The sequence below is a fragment of the Rhea pennata genome, chromosome 8 (assembly GCF_028389875.1).
Source record: "Rhea pennata isolate bPtePen1 chromosome 8, bPtePen1.pri, whole genome shotgun sequence".
Taxonomy (NCBI): domain Eukaryota; kingdom Metazoa; phylum Chordata; class Aves; order Rheiformes; family Rheidae; genus Rhea; species Rhea pennata.
The window spans coordinates 33,497,823-33,513,640 of NC_084670.1; the positions used below are offsets into that span (position 1 = coordinate 33,497,823).

A 15,818-nucleotide genomic window follows, 5' to 3' on the forward strand; every position below is an offset into this window, starting at 1 on the left:
TAGATCATAAGAGCAGCTACCCATATCTCATACCTGCTGCTAGGCCTAACCATGAAAGATAATCAAGTTGGTTTAAATTCTGGGTAAGTGCACTTACCATTACTATTTTATTCAATTTTCTACTGAGGATAGGATACATAAGCAGAGGCCCCAGGCCTCAGAACAAGTTAACAGTAAAGCACAATCTCACACACAGAATATTACAAAAATACTCTCTTTTTACAGGATGCAGTGTACTTTAACACCAGAGTTTTCGTATTTAGAAGAAACCACATGGTAAACTTTTTGTACAGCCTTCTGAACTGCAAGAGGCTTTTTATACCTGTACTGGGGGACCCAGTTCTTGTGGAGGAGCATGAATAGTTAGTCGTGGGGGCAACGGATGTGGTGGTCTGCGTGGCGACTGTGGAGGTCGAGGGGCCTGCCGCTCCGAGGCAGATGATGGCTGCTGTTCTCTTGAACTTTCATGAGGAAAAGTGGACTCTGCAGCGCTTGTACTCCCTTCACCTAAAACAGAAAAAAGTACAGAGCAGTAAGTCTATGCCCTCCAAAATGTTACTGAGTTGAAAATATGAAGGCAAATCTTCAAATTTTGCTACCATACTCAAACAGGCATTTTTATCCTTGCAAAAGTGGGGACAGCTCAGTACTGTTACTTAAAATCATTTGAAAGAGTCTGTGTCAGGTAAGTCAACCATAGCACCAAAACAGGCTACTGATTATTCAAACACCGATTCAGAAAAGAGAGATTAATATACTCAACCATCAACAGCAGCTTTAATAGCAGACAGAGGTTTTAAGGATTTCAAACGAATGCAGAATATATTTAGGGATACTCAACAGATCACATCTCAGAAGAATCTATGGTCAAGTTAAAATGGTCATTTAAATTTCACCTTAAACTCTTATGCAAAACAGCTTGTATGTTTTCCCCTTCACAGATAGAGTCTTTGAAGAAACATGGATTACCATACCACTGTTCTGAGAATCTGCTGCCCTCTGGTTGCTTTCACCTCCTCCCATGCTCTCCTCAGTTTCTGTTCCGGGATCTGTACCATCAGCACCCTAGAAACCATATAAATATACTGTGAAACAGTAGCAAACACCTCTTAGGCCACAAAGAGAATATAAAAGCAGTAAACAAGTATTCAAAAAGTAACCATAAGATATTCATGCAAGTATCTACAAAGTTACATCAGTGTAGACAACTATATGAATTTTCAAAAATTTTGTGTTTGAGTACATCCATAAATCTGAACAATGTAGCTTTAGTATAGTATAATAGACAGTTTTTAATGAAATATCCAGCTTTTGCTGAAACTGCCTTACTAGCTTTTTATCTACTACATTTCATGTAGGCTCCCATACTTTGCATTTTTATTCAGCCCTCTTACATATTCAGAATTGATTTTTCTTCTTTCTGTAAGAAAGACAGTTACAATACAAACTATTGTTAAATACCAGCATCTTCGATTTTCTGGGATGACTTCATATTAAGATTTTCAAGTATGCAAGTATTTACAGATGTGTTACAAACCCAATTTCTTCCAAGAAATTTAACGAGCTATAAAAAGGTAGAAGTCTCACCTCAGCATCATCTGCTTCATATCCATCATTACCATCAGCACTACCAGTTCCTTCGTTACTGTCATCACCTTCATCTCCCATCCCTGTGTCTTCATCATCGTCCTCATCTTCCTCTTCCTCGTCCTCATAGTCCTAAGAAAATACCATAACATAGCCTTAAGGAAGTCCTCAAAGGGTAGTATAATCACTTTACAGTAGGGTTCAAAGACCACCTTCCTCTGTGGATCTCTTTCTGAAGACATTCACTATTATTGAGTGTGCATACATATTTTTAGATTCCTAATGGTGCAAATGTTGCGCTAGGTATAAGGTTCAAGTTGTTGTTATCCGGATTAATGCACACTGACAAGTCTTTGGTATAGAAAAGGTTGCATAGCAATGAATTAAAACATGCTTGCTTCACACTGTAAGTGTGCAGTGATTGGGATACTGATGAGAACATAGGACCATTGTAAGAATACAGCTGAGTTACTGATAGTTGCAGAACTTAAAATATTTAATGGCAATACCAAATATGCTGAATACCATTTTCGGTTAATCTAAAATTAAATAAATTAAGCTTAAAAAGCTTTAAAAAATTGTATGTTGAATATTCATAAATGGACTAGAGGAGTTCTGGAATTTTATTATTGTTCAAAACCAAGCTGAATTAACTAGCATCTTCAAAACACCAGAACTAATAAACTACATAAATAAAAACAGTATTTATAGAGTCAAAAAGATAATTTTGAAACACGCTAGTCCTGCAAGATGAGATATATATCTGATCAAAGATTAAGGTTATAAATAAAGTAATTCCATAATATACATACTTCTTGCTCGCCTTCATTTTCTTCATCATCATCATCTTCATCATCACTATCAATTACAATGACATCATCTCTCTTGGACTGACCATCCTGAGATGAAGAAGTATTCTGTTGATCTGACTGAAGTGGTCCAAGATCTATTGGGATAGACTGAGAAGTTTCTTCACTATCCTCCATGGGAGCATACTCTCCCTGTGTAACACCCTGTAAAAGATTAAAAAAAAAAAAAAAAAAAAAGGAAACAAAGAGAAATGAACCATATATATATCTAAAAATTGTCATTATGAAAATGATTTTCATTCTGGTTCTAAGACCTTCCTATTTCCACCCCGGCTCTAAACCTTGATCGAATGGAAGCTCTACAGACCTGCTGTATAACACAAGTACACCTATTTTTTTGTGCTTCACTTCCACACCTGATTTGAGATGGATGCCATCACACTTACAAGAGAGATGCTGTCCTCATATATGATATATTTGAATGCACACCTATAAAAAAACTGCTATCTGAATGTTTATCCATTTGGGATAACCAATGAACTAGCACTGAAAACTGTACAACAGACATGTACAGATAAACTGAGCATCTCTGACAGCTTAGGGTTTTAACACCAGGATTCACTTATGTATTGCAGCACTCAAGACTTTTGGTTTAGATAAGACAGCTAGGTTCTGTTTTCTGAATAAGTCACTTCAACGTTACAAATAGTTGTCTAGCAGCAGCACCAACTAGATTTAAATAATCACACTGAGTTCTAGAGCAGTTAACTAAAGACAGTTTAAAGATACCTGTGGAATAGAGGGCAACAAGCTAGGATTTAATGCAGGATAAACATCTTTTAAATACCTTTCAAATATGTAAACATTATGAGGGAAAAACGATGGACCAAAGACTCAGTACCCAGCATTGCTTAGAGAAAATAAATTCTGAGTCAATATGGGGTTTTGTCACGTCAGAGACGTATCAGAATTTTTACTTGTTTCTGAGATGAAAGGAGATTAAACACCATTTTTTCCACTTATTTCACAGGTCAAACATTTGGCTTTCCTGAAACAGCTACAATGCGCAGTTTACAGATCTAGAAAAATTTTTCCTTCATTTATCTTACACAGCGACCTATATAATACAAAGGCTGCTCAAGGATTTGTCAAACCTCTCCAAAAAGCAAAAGCAAAGAACCAAAGTCTCCAATTCCATTTTAAGAATGTGACTCAGTTCATCTCTACATTTCATTTTCACTATATGCAACTGGAGTTAATGACACTAAAGATGATTAAAACACCACATTGCACATCAAAAAAAGCAAAGCTTCATAAACATGATGAGTATTATTCACATAGACACATGTAGAGTTCAGTAAAAAAATGAGTATCTATCCTTGAACATAGCAAGTCTAAACCTATACTAACCCTAAGTTATAATTGCTTTCCATTAAAAACGTACAAGTTTAGATTTGAAATTTCACTTCCAACAAATTTAAAAATTTGGAAAAAAAAAAGATGATAGTTATTTTGGCTGTAATTAAGATTTTTCTCCTTTTAAATCTGCTTACTTCTCCAATGGAGTCTTGTGAGTCTTGGTTGTATGTCTGAGCTTCTACTTCACCATCAGTGCTCTCTTCTGCTGCCACTTCCTCCTGAAAGAGCATGCTTTTCTTATTTAAAACATATTATTGGTCCTAAAGCTTGATTATTTTAAAATGTTTGAGATTTTTTAAAAAAGGTCCTCTTTTCCCACAAAGATCACAGAAAACATTTTGCTCTCCCTTTACTATTATTCCTTAGCTGTGCTTTTATTTAATCCATCACCAACGTACCTCAGATTTCTCTGTCCTTGAGAAATAAAATTTCCATACTTCCAGTCCACTGAACTATTCTCCTCAGTGACTCTACATCTTTTCAGGACAAAAAAACCTCAAGGTTTCCCATTCTGTCTCTATCCTCTCACTAATTAAGTGAAATCATCTTACAATCTTCTCCCCTTCCTTTATCTTAGGTGCCTTCCCTCTCTTTCCACAGTTAAGCAAACACCTTTGATCTCCTTAACATTTTTTTCACAAGTTCTCTGCTCTGAGGTCCCCGCCTTGAGTTCAATCTTTTTTCCAGAGATATTCCAACAATTCCCTCACACCAATATTTCATGTGCATCTCATCTCAACTTTTCCATGAAACATCACATCTTTGCTTTCTTGGCGTGATTTTCAGTACACTGTATTTTACTCCAGAATCACTGTAGATACAACCTTCCAGACCACTCCTAAAATAGTTAAACTTCATCCTCCAGAAGGTCAGGATATGGCCCTCTCTCTCCATCCACACTGTAGCTCACTAACATTTGCATTGCTCAGCATAACTAGTATCATTTCTGCCCTTCTGATACTGAAACTTACTTGCTTCCTTCATGGGTACGTTAAAAGAATCACAATAAAAATTAAAGTCATCTGCTCTGAAGTAGCATGCTCTCTTTTCTAATTAAAATCTTCCAAAGACCCAGGTTATATAATTGCATTTTATATTCTTACAAACCTCAGGTCCAACTCTCTGTATGCTTCTAAGTTTCTTTGGAAGAGGTACATCCACTGTTTCCTCTGAAATTTGGTCCGAGTTTTCTACAGTGTTATCCTCCTCTTCCTCTCGTGGACGTTTAGACAGTGAAGAACTTGGGGTAGCTGAAACTTGAAAGACCCTCTCAGTTATTTTCAGGAGAATTACAAATTTCCAAACCTTTGATTTTTTGCTTTATAATTTTACTCTGGTAGACTGTCTCCTTTCCTGCATTCAAGGATGACAAATGAAATCAGATAGAATACTCTTGCACTATTTCTTGGAGACATGAAAACATTAGTCCCTTTGGTACAGTCTTATGTTCTTGGACCTAGATTTATCAAATAATCAAACCCAACTGTGAGCTTCAGGTACAATTAAAGTACATTTCCCAACACCTTGCTTCTGACAAGTGCTCCTAAAAGTTAACGGATTATCAGCTGGGAAGCAAGCAGTTAACAAAAGTGTATTTTGAGGAATAAATGTTCTAAATCAGAATCTACATTATATGGGGCAAACATGTGGAGGAATCACACAGAGTACCTTTAGTAGTATTCTCTGTATTTTATACTCTGAAGTAGCTCTTGACTCTTAACTGAAACTTAACTTTGCTCCAACAGTATCATGGAAAAAGGACCACCATGGTTTAATGAATTAAACCCCAAAGTTGCTCTGAATAGAAACAAACATCCATCTGTTTTTATTTCCTACTTTAAGGTACACAATGGCAATGGCATTTCAAGGATAGTACTTCTGAAGGTTCAAGAGAGAAAGCCTACTCTTAAAAATTTGAAAGGTATGAAATAAATTAGGCGAAATTAATTCACATGAACAAATTCCTTTGCTAATGTGCAGTTAGGCTTGATTTGACAAGGGTCCAAAAGGGAGCTACTCAAAAGCAACTACTCAGAAAGGCAGGCCTATAAAATAAAACCAACCTGTACCAAACACTGCTGTGGAAGTGGAGGGCCTCTCTATTTGAGAGCTCTGCACAACTTCTACAATGGCAGGTGAAGGCTCCTGATTTGCAGGCTCAATCTGAGCATGACTTTGCTGAGTGGGCTGTACAAAAGCAGTTGCTTGAGTCTGCTGCTGAACAGTCAAGATGGGCTGAGAGAGAGATGTCTGAACATTAGGACTGGTGGAACGCACAGATCCACTAGTGCTTCCAAAGACTGGAACGTGCTCCACAGGTCCTTCTGATTGCATAGCTGAAAAGCAAACAATAAAACATTCAATTGTCTTCAAATTACCTAGCCACAGTTCACATTCTTGATTTCAGAATGCACTAAACAGGCAGATTCAGTGTAACACATCCCCTTTGGCTTAACCCTGCCTTCAGCTGAAGAATAAATAACTTTGTGGCAAAAGAAGTTCTCACAAAAGTGCAATACTCACGAGATTCAGGGACAATGAAAGTACTTGAAATACTTTTTAACTACTAATTAGTGAGATTTCAAGGGAAAGTAATAATTATGATTACAGTTGATCCCTGTACAATACTAAAATGCTCACCTTCCTGGGTCTCCACCTGTGTTGTAGGCATAACTGTGGCTGTTGGAGTAGTGGTAGGATTAGTAACTGTAGCAGGAGTAACCATTGGACGGATACTGGCTCTTGGAGTAGACTTATTCCCAGCTATTGCAGCTGCAGTCACTTTACTTGGAGTTGACACAACAGGGGTTGGTTTAATATTTGCTGTTGGTGGATCTGAAGTGCTAGCACTGAAAACAGGATACTAGTTTCATTATGCTAGTGCAAAAAGTAAATTTGTTAAGTATCAAATTTAACTGTTTTATCATAGCCTCAATACTAATTTTTAAGCGGTTTCATATTTAAAAACTTGTCAACAGCACAACAAACAGCTGTCTTCTAGGATTTACATACAGTAAAAAATTAACCCATTTTGTCATCAGTAACATTTTGCTCAGCTTAGAGTTTTGATGGCTTTATTACAAGGTAATCAACTAGAAAGCTGTATCTAGATCTACTGACTATCCAAGCAGTAGTATTAATGAATAAAAGGATACATCTTAAAGATAACTGTTCCACCCTCAGTATGGAGCAACATGATCTCGTTTGAGACTTAAACTAAGTGTCTTAAAGCTTTTTTAAATTTTTCAAGCATCATGTTCCTTGTGGTTAATATGACATAATAATGTCAGTTGTATCTTTGAAGTTGCTTAAGAAAAAATTACGCAAAGGCCAGTACTTTGCTAAAAGAACACCTCTCTCCCCCCAGAAAAAAAGAAAAAAAAAAAAAAAAAAAAAAAAAAAAAACCCAAAACCCAGACACACTTCAAAAACTCCAAACTCTTCAACTCACATTCCTCTTTCACCTGAAGCTGGAGTAGATTTGAGTGAGATTTGCCTCTGCTGTTCTGGAACCTACAGAGTAAGAAGCGTATAAGAAACATGTCCCACAACAAGCATTGTGCCATGTAATTCTAAGAAACTAATATAGGTGAGAAAATTGGTGAGAAAATCTTTTCATTTACAATTGTTTCTACAACAGTTTTGTCACCATACCTAGTCAGACTCCATGGTTACTGTAAATTCCTCAAACATGCCTCTTCCCCTTCCCGTCCCCCCCCCACAAAAAAACAACACACCACCATACTGGTCCAACATACCAACTATTTAAACCAGCTAACTGTTTTCTCAGCTATCTTCTGAAGCTACCAAGACACTCATTAAAACCAACAATAACTAGAACCAGTTATACTGAATGTATGTATAAAAACGCAGATACAGAGAACAGAGATAAACTGGTAAATAGCTGATCTGCTAATGCACAGTGAATGAAACAACTGTATTCTAGTTAACAGTGGAAAACTTGAATTTGGCAAGAAACAAATTTTCAATTAATTTCTGAATCCTTATTGAAGTTCATTTATCTTTCCAAAACCAATAGAAATCAAATAATGTAGTTTGTTGGGCTCATTATTACAATTTTTTAAAGGCTAGAAGTCCTGTGACAGGAATTTCTATCTGCTATTTAGGACAGAATAGTTTAACTAAAAACAACTTCATGGAAAATAGTCTTGAGTAATTAATTAACACACACACACACACGACAGTGCTGTTAATACTGGAGCTGTTCTAGTTCAGCTATAAGACAAACATGAGCTGTTTATTTCCTCTCCTCAGCTAGCACAAAGGATTTTGTACCTTATTTGTAGATTCAGTCGGCTCATCTCTCTGTTCATGGTGTCGCTCTTGCTGCTCTCTGAGCTCTCTTTCCAGGCGGCAGATTCGACCCTCATACTGTGATTTGAGTGCACTCATCCGCACCTCCAGTTCGGTCTTCTGCTCTTCTAATGAGCTGCTCTTTTGCTTCCACTCCTCATTTTCTTTTGTTAGCTGTTCTTTTGTACCTAATTAAGTGGCAAAGAATTCTATCCTGTCACTGTAAAACTGCCTAAGTCTCTGCATGTTCAATGCTTTTCTCTTTTATACGTTACTGAAGTATTCTGAAAATCCTACAAAAGTTAAGCTACAGAAGCAGCTCTTGGAGAACATTTTAATTTACATTTTAATTAACTTTTAATTTAACTGCCATTGAATATAAAAAGAAGTCACATAGTCAAAAGGAACAAGATGTTTTCAGCAGGTTCTTGTGCCACCATTACTTCCTCTACTTTTATTTGGCGTTGCTAGGAATGTGTTTTGCACTTTTTACACTCTGGAGAGGTAAGAGGGAAAGGGAGAAATACCTGAGTATTAGTAGGGTAAATTGCCTCTAACCAAACAAAGGGCCAAAAAGTTATCACTTTTGACAGGCCAAAATTTGATCAAAACTTTGCTTCCCACAATGTACGGCCAGTTTTTCCAGTAGTAATTTTAAAAAGTTTTAAAGTAAAATATAAAATAGGCCAAGTTTTCCCAAGAATCCTGTCTGAGACACTTTCATCCTGGATGCTTTTCCACACAAATAATCAAACACTGAAACAGAAGGAAAAAAAAGGATCGAAAAAAATATATATGTACGATACCAGCTAACTGTGCAATTTTCTGCTTGGCCGCAAGTAGAGTCTTCCTAGTTTTCTCTTCCTTCTCAGTGATCTGTTGCCTGAGCTGTTCTTCCTGTGTAGTCCTCTCTTGTAGATCTTGATGAAAACGAGCAAGTTCCGACTGCAGCTGTGATACCTGCTCCTGAAGATTTCTAGCTTCAGTTTCTTTCTCTGCTACGGTCTAAAGATAGCAACATAACACAGCCATTGAACATGACCAGCTAGTTCAACAAACAGCCTAATGAGCTTCAAGAACCTAGTAATAAAGGAATTCACTCCTCTGAACGCAATAGTGGGGCGCAGAGCATTCTTTTTCACTTATTAAATTTGTTTTTAATCCTGTATTTAGTATGTCACATCTTGTTCCTTAGAAGAAATGTCTGACCTTTCCTGACCAGGTAGAGGTACAGCTGGGTCACCTCACGTATTTCTGCGTGTAGACACGCACACACACACACACACACGCATGCACATTCTTCACATTGATGCCTTTATGATTGCAGTGGAGTACAGTACTCTGAAACTGTTTGCTCTGTTCTTACCTTTTGTAAACTTTCAACATGATTCTCGAAAGCCTTTATCTTCCCTTCAGTTTGACTGAGAGAGTCTTTCAGCTCTTGTACCTCCTGAGCAGAAACTTGCTCTTCTTGCTGTTCTGTGAAAGACTGAGTTGATGCCTCGGCAACCAGCTGAAACACGCAAGTGTTATCAGGAGAAAGGGTAGTACCAGATTAGAATATCATCCCTCTCACAAGTTGCTTTAGCACACAAACCCATCATTTAAAAAGTTCTGGGAAAAACAGAAAATTCCAGTGAATTCTGAAGTTCTATTAAGAACGCTGCAAAGTATTGAACAACACGCAGCTCATGCTTTGAGGTAGTTTCTAAGCTAATAGCAGAACAAGTGGTGTTATTTTCTGCTTCTCTCTTTGGTAAGTACCTATCCAATACTAAATTAAGGAACGTGAAGATCAATAACTGTATTGTGCACGAGTCTAAATGAAAACGTACATTTGAATTTGTTTTCAAACAAAGAAAAAAATATTTCTACCTTATCATGTTGTGCCTTCAGCTCCTCATATTGCGTCTTGTACCTGCGTCCAATTTTCTTGACCTGTGTTATAGTTTTCACTTTTTCTTGTATGTCTGCCACTTTAACATCTAATTCTTTCTGCAACGTGTCCTTTTCTGTTCTTATTTTTGTTACTTCATCCTTCAAGTTTTGAACAAGATTCTGGCTTGTAGTCAAGGATGCATTAGCTCTAAATTCCAAGAGATTGGAGGAACACAGAAGTGAAATGCACTGATTATCACCTCAAACATCTCAACATTACTCATTTATCTCGTATCACAGGCAATACCTACAGTGAATGATGTTTTCTAGCATTTTGCAATGTATTTTAAAATACAAGTGCAACTATTTTTTTTGGTGTATATTATCAAGCTAGAGTAAAATTACCAAAGACTTTACATTCACATGAGGACAGTTTAGAATTTACATTTCTAGATGGAACTTTATTTTAAATACTATGCTTTGCACACAACTTTTTACTGAGTTGCTTCTACTATACCTGGCTATTTCTGCTTTTAGCCTGCCTGTTTCTTCACTCATTTGTTGTATTCGCTTGGTATTTGCCTCTTTCTCTGAGAGTAGCTTCCGATATTCTTCAAGATCAGTGTCCTTCTGTTGACTCAATAAATGCTGAAAGATTTAGAAAATAGTGTGCACTTTCATAAGATGATTACACAGTTATACATAGAAAAATCTCACCAAGTTGGAGACTACTGCTTTTGCACTTTGATACGGACCACGCATGAGATTAGGCTACCCCTTTTTACACTCACGAATGCAGGTTTTAAAGCTGCACAGATACCAGTGTTTCATAATTCAAATGCATTTCCCAGATTTCTGTCACATTTCAGGGAATGATTTAAGTCTTTCCTGTATTCAAATTCTTTCTTTTAAAACATCTTCTTTGAAAAGATGCATTTCCCACCTGGGTCCGGGCTTTCCAGCGTTTGACATCTTCTTCCAACAGCTTTTTCTCTGCCTGCAACATTCCGCTTTTCTCACTCAGCTCAGCATTAGACTCCTGTAGAGGCAGGATGTCTGCCTCCAGCTTGCGTACCTGAAAAATATAACTGGGATTTAAAATACATCAACTCTCTGGATCCTCTGGGCCTGTAGGACATGGACCTTGGTTGGTCTAGAACAACAATGGTAAACAGAACAGACACAAAAAACCCACTAAAACCCCCAAAACTCCAAAAGTCAAGATAAAGCTTCTCTTATTCCAACTCAGCCTCTTATCAGACTGTGGGGATAAGGGAGAGGGAACAGGAGTGAAAATGGGGGATGATCTTACAGATAAAATTAAAGGCATGATTTAACAATCTCAGGTTCCCTTGGTACCTTTTAGCAGAAAACTGTTTATTAATTATGTATTAGAAGCTGAAGAATGCTGCCCTGGATTCCATTAAAATGACTGGTGTTTAGAGGTGGAAGAGGCACATAGCTCCCTTCTAAATTCTTAATAAAGTTGTAGTCTACTTTATAGCTATTCCTGTACCATTTTTCATCTATCTGACAATAATATCACAATTACTGGTATACCTTAAGTCATGGGCAAATGCCAATTTTCATTTTTAGTTAAAAGAGTCTGAACTTAAGTGTACCAATGTCCTTCAAAAATCTAAAGGGAACGTTTCCTCTTTTGTGTATGATGTCAGAGAATAATCACTACATCGTGTATTTATTTTAATTAGCAACGTTATATCCAGACATTAGCTCATTTAAATATCTGAAACCTGAATATCTTGAATATCAGTACTAACCTTTGCTTGCATTTGTTGTAGCTCTTGTTCTAGCCTCTCTTTCTCTTCTCTCAGCATCTTGTTGGTTTCTATCAGTACATTCATGGTTTCAGTTTTTTTCATTAGTTCTTCATGCTGAGCAATGGTTTTTGCTGTTATCTGTCAAAAAGATTTAACTAATCATTTGTTTTACCTGCACACACATACATACTTATCTCCACCTGGCGTAACACCAACTTGGAAAGCTGTCATGGCATTAATTCACATACACGTACAAAAAATAAATTCTGCTTAAGAAAAAGGAGAGGGTGGGAAAAATGCAAACGACATAAAAGATCTTTAATTTTCCCTGTTTTCATTTTTTTGTTGTTTTTTTTTTTTTGGGAATTGCCAAACTGCTTAACAAGACTCAGAACTAAGACTCTTCATTCGGCTAAACACTGCCTCAGTTGTGAAACTACTGATTCTTCCAAAACTTCTCATTTTTGGTCACATGCAACGAAGGGACTAGAACAGAGATCAGCACTCTGCTTACTAAAATCATGAGCAATAATATCCAACCATACCTGCACTTTCTCTCTCTCAGCATTGAGACTGTCCTGCAGCTCCTGGAGCTCCCTTTCCAGGTGTTCCACTCTCTGACGGTAACGCAGACTCTCCACCTGAGCCACCTCAAACCTTGTTTCTGCAATCTCCTTTTCTCGACGTATAAATCTGCAATAACAAAAACCACAAAGCACCACTTAAAAAAAAAAAAAAAAGGCAAAACAAGACATTTCAAATTGAAACTTCTTACATCTGAAGGACTCAAGTACAGAAACTAGTTCAGAAAGAATGAAAAGAAAATCCAAATATACGTATAAATGAAGACAAAAAACACAATGAGAAAATGGTCTCTATGAAATCTTCTTGCTGCCCATATTCACTAAAGACTGCATCAGTCAGAATTCACTCAATTTTTCCTATGGGTAAAAAGAAATCTCCTCTATTACTTATTGATGCAGGGAAACAGCCTCTCATCTACCAAAGTAGTATTTTATACATTATCCCTGAAATATAAATTGAGACAGAACTATCTAAATTGGCAACTGAATTTATAACCAGCAATAAGAGGGAGCCCAGAACTAAATTTACCTAAGAATTTCTAAGATTTGTTCCTGAGATTTGCCTTCCTCATTGAGAGAAACATTCAATGCACTTGGCATGGCTTCTTTCATAGAGGTCACCATCTTGTTACTGAGACTTTCCAGTTGTTCATGTAATAATCGATTTTGTTTTTCCAAGTCTTCACAGCGGGACCCAAGTGTTGAAGCTTCATCCTACAATAACAAAACTGATGAATGAGTTCTGTGTAGGACAGTAGCTGAAAAAAACCCCTACCAGAACCATAAAAACAACCATACCTTGATCATTCTCTCTCTCTCTTCCCAGGAGGCTTTGCACTCTAACAACTCAGACTCTGCTTTCTGAGCAGCTTCCTCTAGCTGCTGCCTTACTGCTGCATTCTTGGCAACTTGCTCTTTAATAGCCTGCAGCGCTTCAACATCGGCAGCATGAAGCATTAATTCCCGTTCATACTTGTTTTGAGCTTCAGAAGCTATCTTTGCCTGTGGAAAACAGCAATAGACTCCATTATGTTTAAGGTTATGTGTCTGATAGGTACAAGAAAAATGCTCAGTAAGAATAGAGACCACTAGTCCTGAAGAAAACCTCTGGCTAAAAGAACCTTTATTAATCTCATGTACTAAAAAAACGGATATGTTAGAAGCATTCCTTAAAATAAATTATTATTTATAAGAAAAAATATGATTTGCAATCATTTTATTTGAGAACTAGATAGAGGGAGGGAGCACTCTCTAGATACTGCGTAGATAGGAGACAGGAATTTGTATAAAAATATCCACTGACTACTTCTAGATGTGAATGAGCAGACATTTAATACATGAGGGCAAAAATTAAAGACAGGCAAATTTGGTCATAGCATTGGCTGACATATGAAAAGCCTTTCAGTTAAATTTTGTTTGGATTAAACAACAGCCAGAAGTTCTTCTTGATCTTTTATACTAGTCGGTGTTATTAAAATTCTCTCCTGAAGAAAATCAGATTTACTGCAAAACAGGTAGTAAAAAGAAAGCACTCTAATCAGGTACTGCCAAATATTATATTGCTCTACAATCTACAAGATATACATCCTGTTTTGGCTTGGATGGAATACTCCGCTGTCTAACTGTAAGAGTTTAGTTTTACTTTTTTATTTCCGAGAGAAAAGGAAACTGGAAATACATTACAGTTAATTACATTCCACAATCAATTTCTTACATAATAGGACAGACCTTAGACACAGTAATCCATCACATCTCCTACTGCTGTTTTTTAAATAGGACACATTGAATATAAAATTGTACTGCAAATACAAAGTCAGTATAGTTGATATTAGTTCAAAGTTTGATAAGGTAAAACAATGAAGCAGTAAATAAGCTGCTGTGTTACAAAATGGAGGAAATGCTCTTATAGTGCTTTTTTCCATCTCCGGTAACTCTGATTATAGCAACACTGTAACCAAAGCCAACATATTTGAGTTCAAGTGAAAAACAATCACAAACTAACATTCACTGATCACCTCTGGCTAAAACAGCCAAATACTGTGAACATACTTGCTCCTGGCAGTCACGTCTGGCTTGCTGTTCATTATTTAGAGCTGTTCCAGCTCTCTGAAGAGCTTCCTGAACTTCTGATTGCACAGTTGACAGACTTTTCTTCAGTTCTGACAGCTAGATCAACACCAAAAGACCAAAGAGAAAAAAAAGAAAAAAAAACAGCTCTCAACAACGTATTTCACAGAGTGCTGAATACAGCAAGGCTTTGCATGAAGACAGTAGTGAGTAATTTAGAAACCAAGCATGATTATACTATATTATGAGATTATTAGTTTATCATAAGATTATTATATATAAAAATAAGAGTTTTAGTTCAAGCAGAAACACTGTCAAGATTGACTTATTAATATTCAGAGCTCTTCTTGGCAGAAATATATTACTATTCTTTCAGAGTCAGGTTTGCAATAATGCTAGTTGTAGTCGTGTTACTTTCAGCCCCAGTAAGAGCCCCCCCCCCCCCCAAAAAAAAACCAACCAACCAACCAAACAAAAAAACACAGACAAAATGGCACAGACCACTTTGTTTTTAGTATACATGCACACTACAGATCTGTTTTTGGTTTGTGATCCAAAAGTTTTTTCTGAAAACCTTTCTCAAGGACTTCTGCTCATGTTTTTTCTGCAAACAGCGCTCAAAGTTCAAGAGGATACAGATGGTTTTTAAATACACCACCACCTCTACAAAGTGATAAGCTTAACGGACCACTCATGTTTAGCAACTTGTCAGACTTATTTAGGCTTTTCTACATCCACTTGTGAAGATTTTGGTTTGGACACTACAACACTGCATTCCACCTACAGAGGGAAATGAAAACCAATTTATGTTTACAGTATTTTTTGGAAGCATGTGCCGGTGTACTCTTTAAGGGGTGAGCATTCAGTGCACACCTGTTGTTCCATACTCTCCAGAGCTTTACGCTTCTCTTCTTGAAGTTCTTGCTTTTCTTTCTCTGCCTCCATCAGCTTCTTCTCCAGCTGTGCTTGATACTCTGATGATTCCTTCAGACGAGCTTCAACTGTTGCACGAACTTCCTCTGTCACCTTCATCAAAATCCGTAAGAAATCCAATTAATATTCTGCTTCAAATACTGTGTTCTGATACAAAACTCTTATTTCATTAACGATTTTAAGCCCAAATAGGTATTCCCAGCATCTCATTTAGAACACTAAATCCACAAACACCATTGGAAACATTAATGCAAATTTTCCCAAACTGCAATAATTTATAAATATATCCAAAAAAAGTTCAGATTACTTCACTCAATTATGCAGCAACCAACATACATTTTCTATTACACATTAAGGTCTCCAAGACAGTGAAAGTAAGAGACTGACTGAAGACCTTAATTCATACCTTCTTCATCAAACAGTAAATGCTTTTGATTGAATGCTAA

At 36.8% G+C, this 15,818-nt stretch overlaps 1 protein-coding gene across 5 annotated transcripts in view; it reads right to left on the minus strand.

The window, feature by feature from the left end:
* Positions 1–15,818, minus strand: part of TPR (translocated promoter region, nuclear basket protein) — a 41,823-nt gene that overhangs the window by 9,292 nt on the left and 16,713 nt on the right. For 4 of the 5 annotated variants that reach the window (XM_062581946.1, XM_062581944.1, XM_062581943.1 and 1 more), the window contains exons 23-43: positions 15,313–15,465; positions 14,422–14,538; positions 13,171–13,374; positions 12,902–13,086; positions 12,334–12,481; positions 11,789–11,926; positions 10,951–11,082; positions 10,525–10,655; positions 10,005–10,215; positions 9,496–9,642; positions 8,936–9,134; positions 8,112–8,317; positions 7,267–7,328; positions 6,456–6,664; positions 5,879–6,151; positions 4,923–5,071; positions 3,950–4,033; positions 2,400–2,600; positions 1,588–1,719; positions 975–1,065; positions 323–507 (exon numbers count right to left, since the gene is read on the minus strand). In XM_062581946.1, the coding sequence (XP_062437930.1) occupies positions 323–507; positions 975–1,065; positions 1,588–1,719; positions 2,400–2,600; positions 3,950–4,033; positions 4,923–5,071; positions 5,879–6,151; positions 6,456–6,664; positions 7,267–7,328; positions 8,112–8,317; positions 8,936–9,134; positions 9,496–9,642; positions 10,005–10,215; positions 10,525–10,655; positions 10,951–11,082; positions 11,789–11,926; positions 12,334–12,481; positions 12,902–13,086; positions 13,171–13,374; positions 14,422–14,538; positions 15,313–15,465 (3,357 nt within the window). The remainder of the gene's footprint in view (positions 1–322; positions 508–974; positions 1,066–1,587; positions 1,720–2,399; positions 2,601–3,949; positions 4,034–4,922; positions 5,072–5,878; positions 6,152–6,455; positions 6,665–7,266; positions 7,329–8,111; positions 8,318–8,935; positions 9,135–9,495; positions 9,643–10,004; positions 10,216–10,524; positions 10,656–10,950; positions 11,083–11,788; positions 11,927–12,333; positions 12,482–12,901; positions 13,087–13,170; positions 13,375–14,421; positions 14,539–15,312; positions 15,466–15,818) is intronic. The other variant, XM_062581945.1, reaches the window with a different exon arrangement.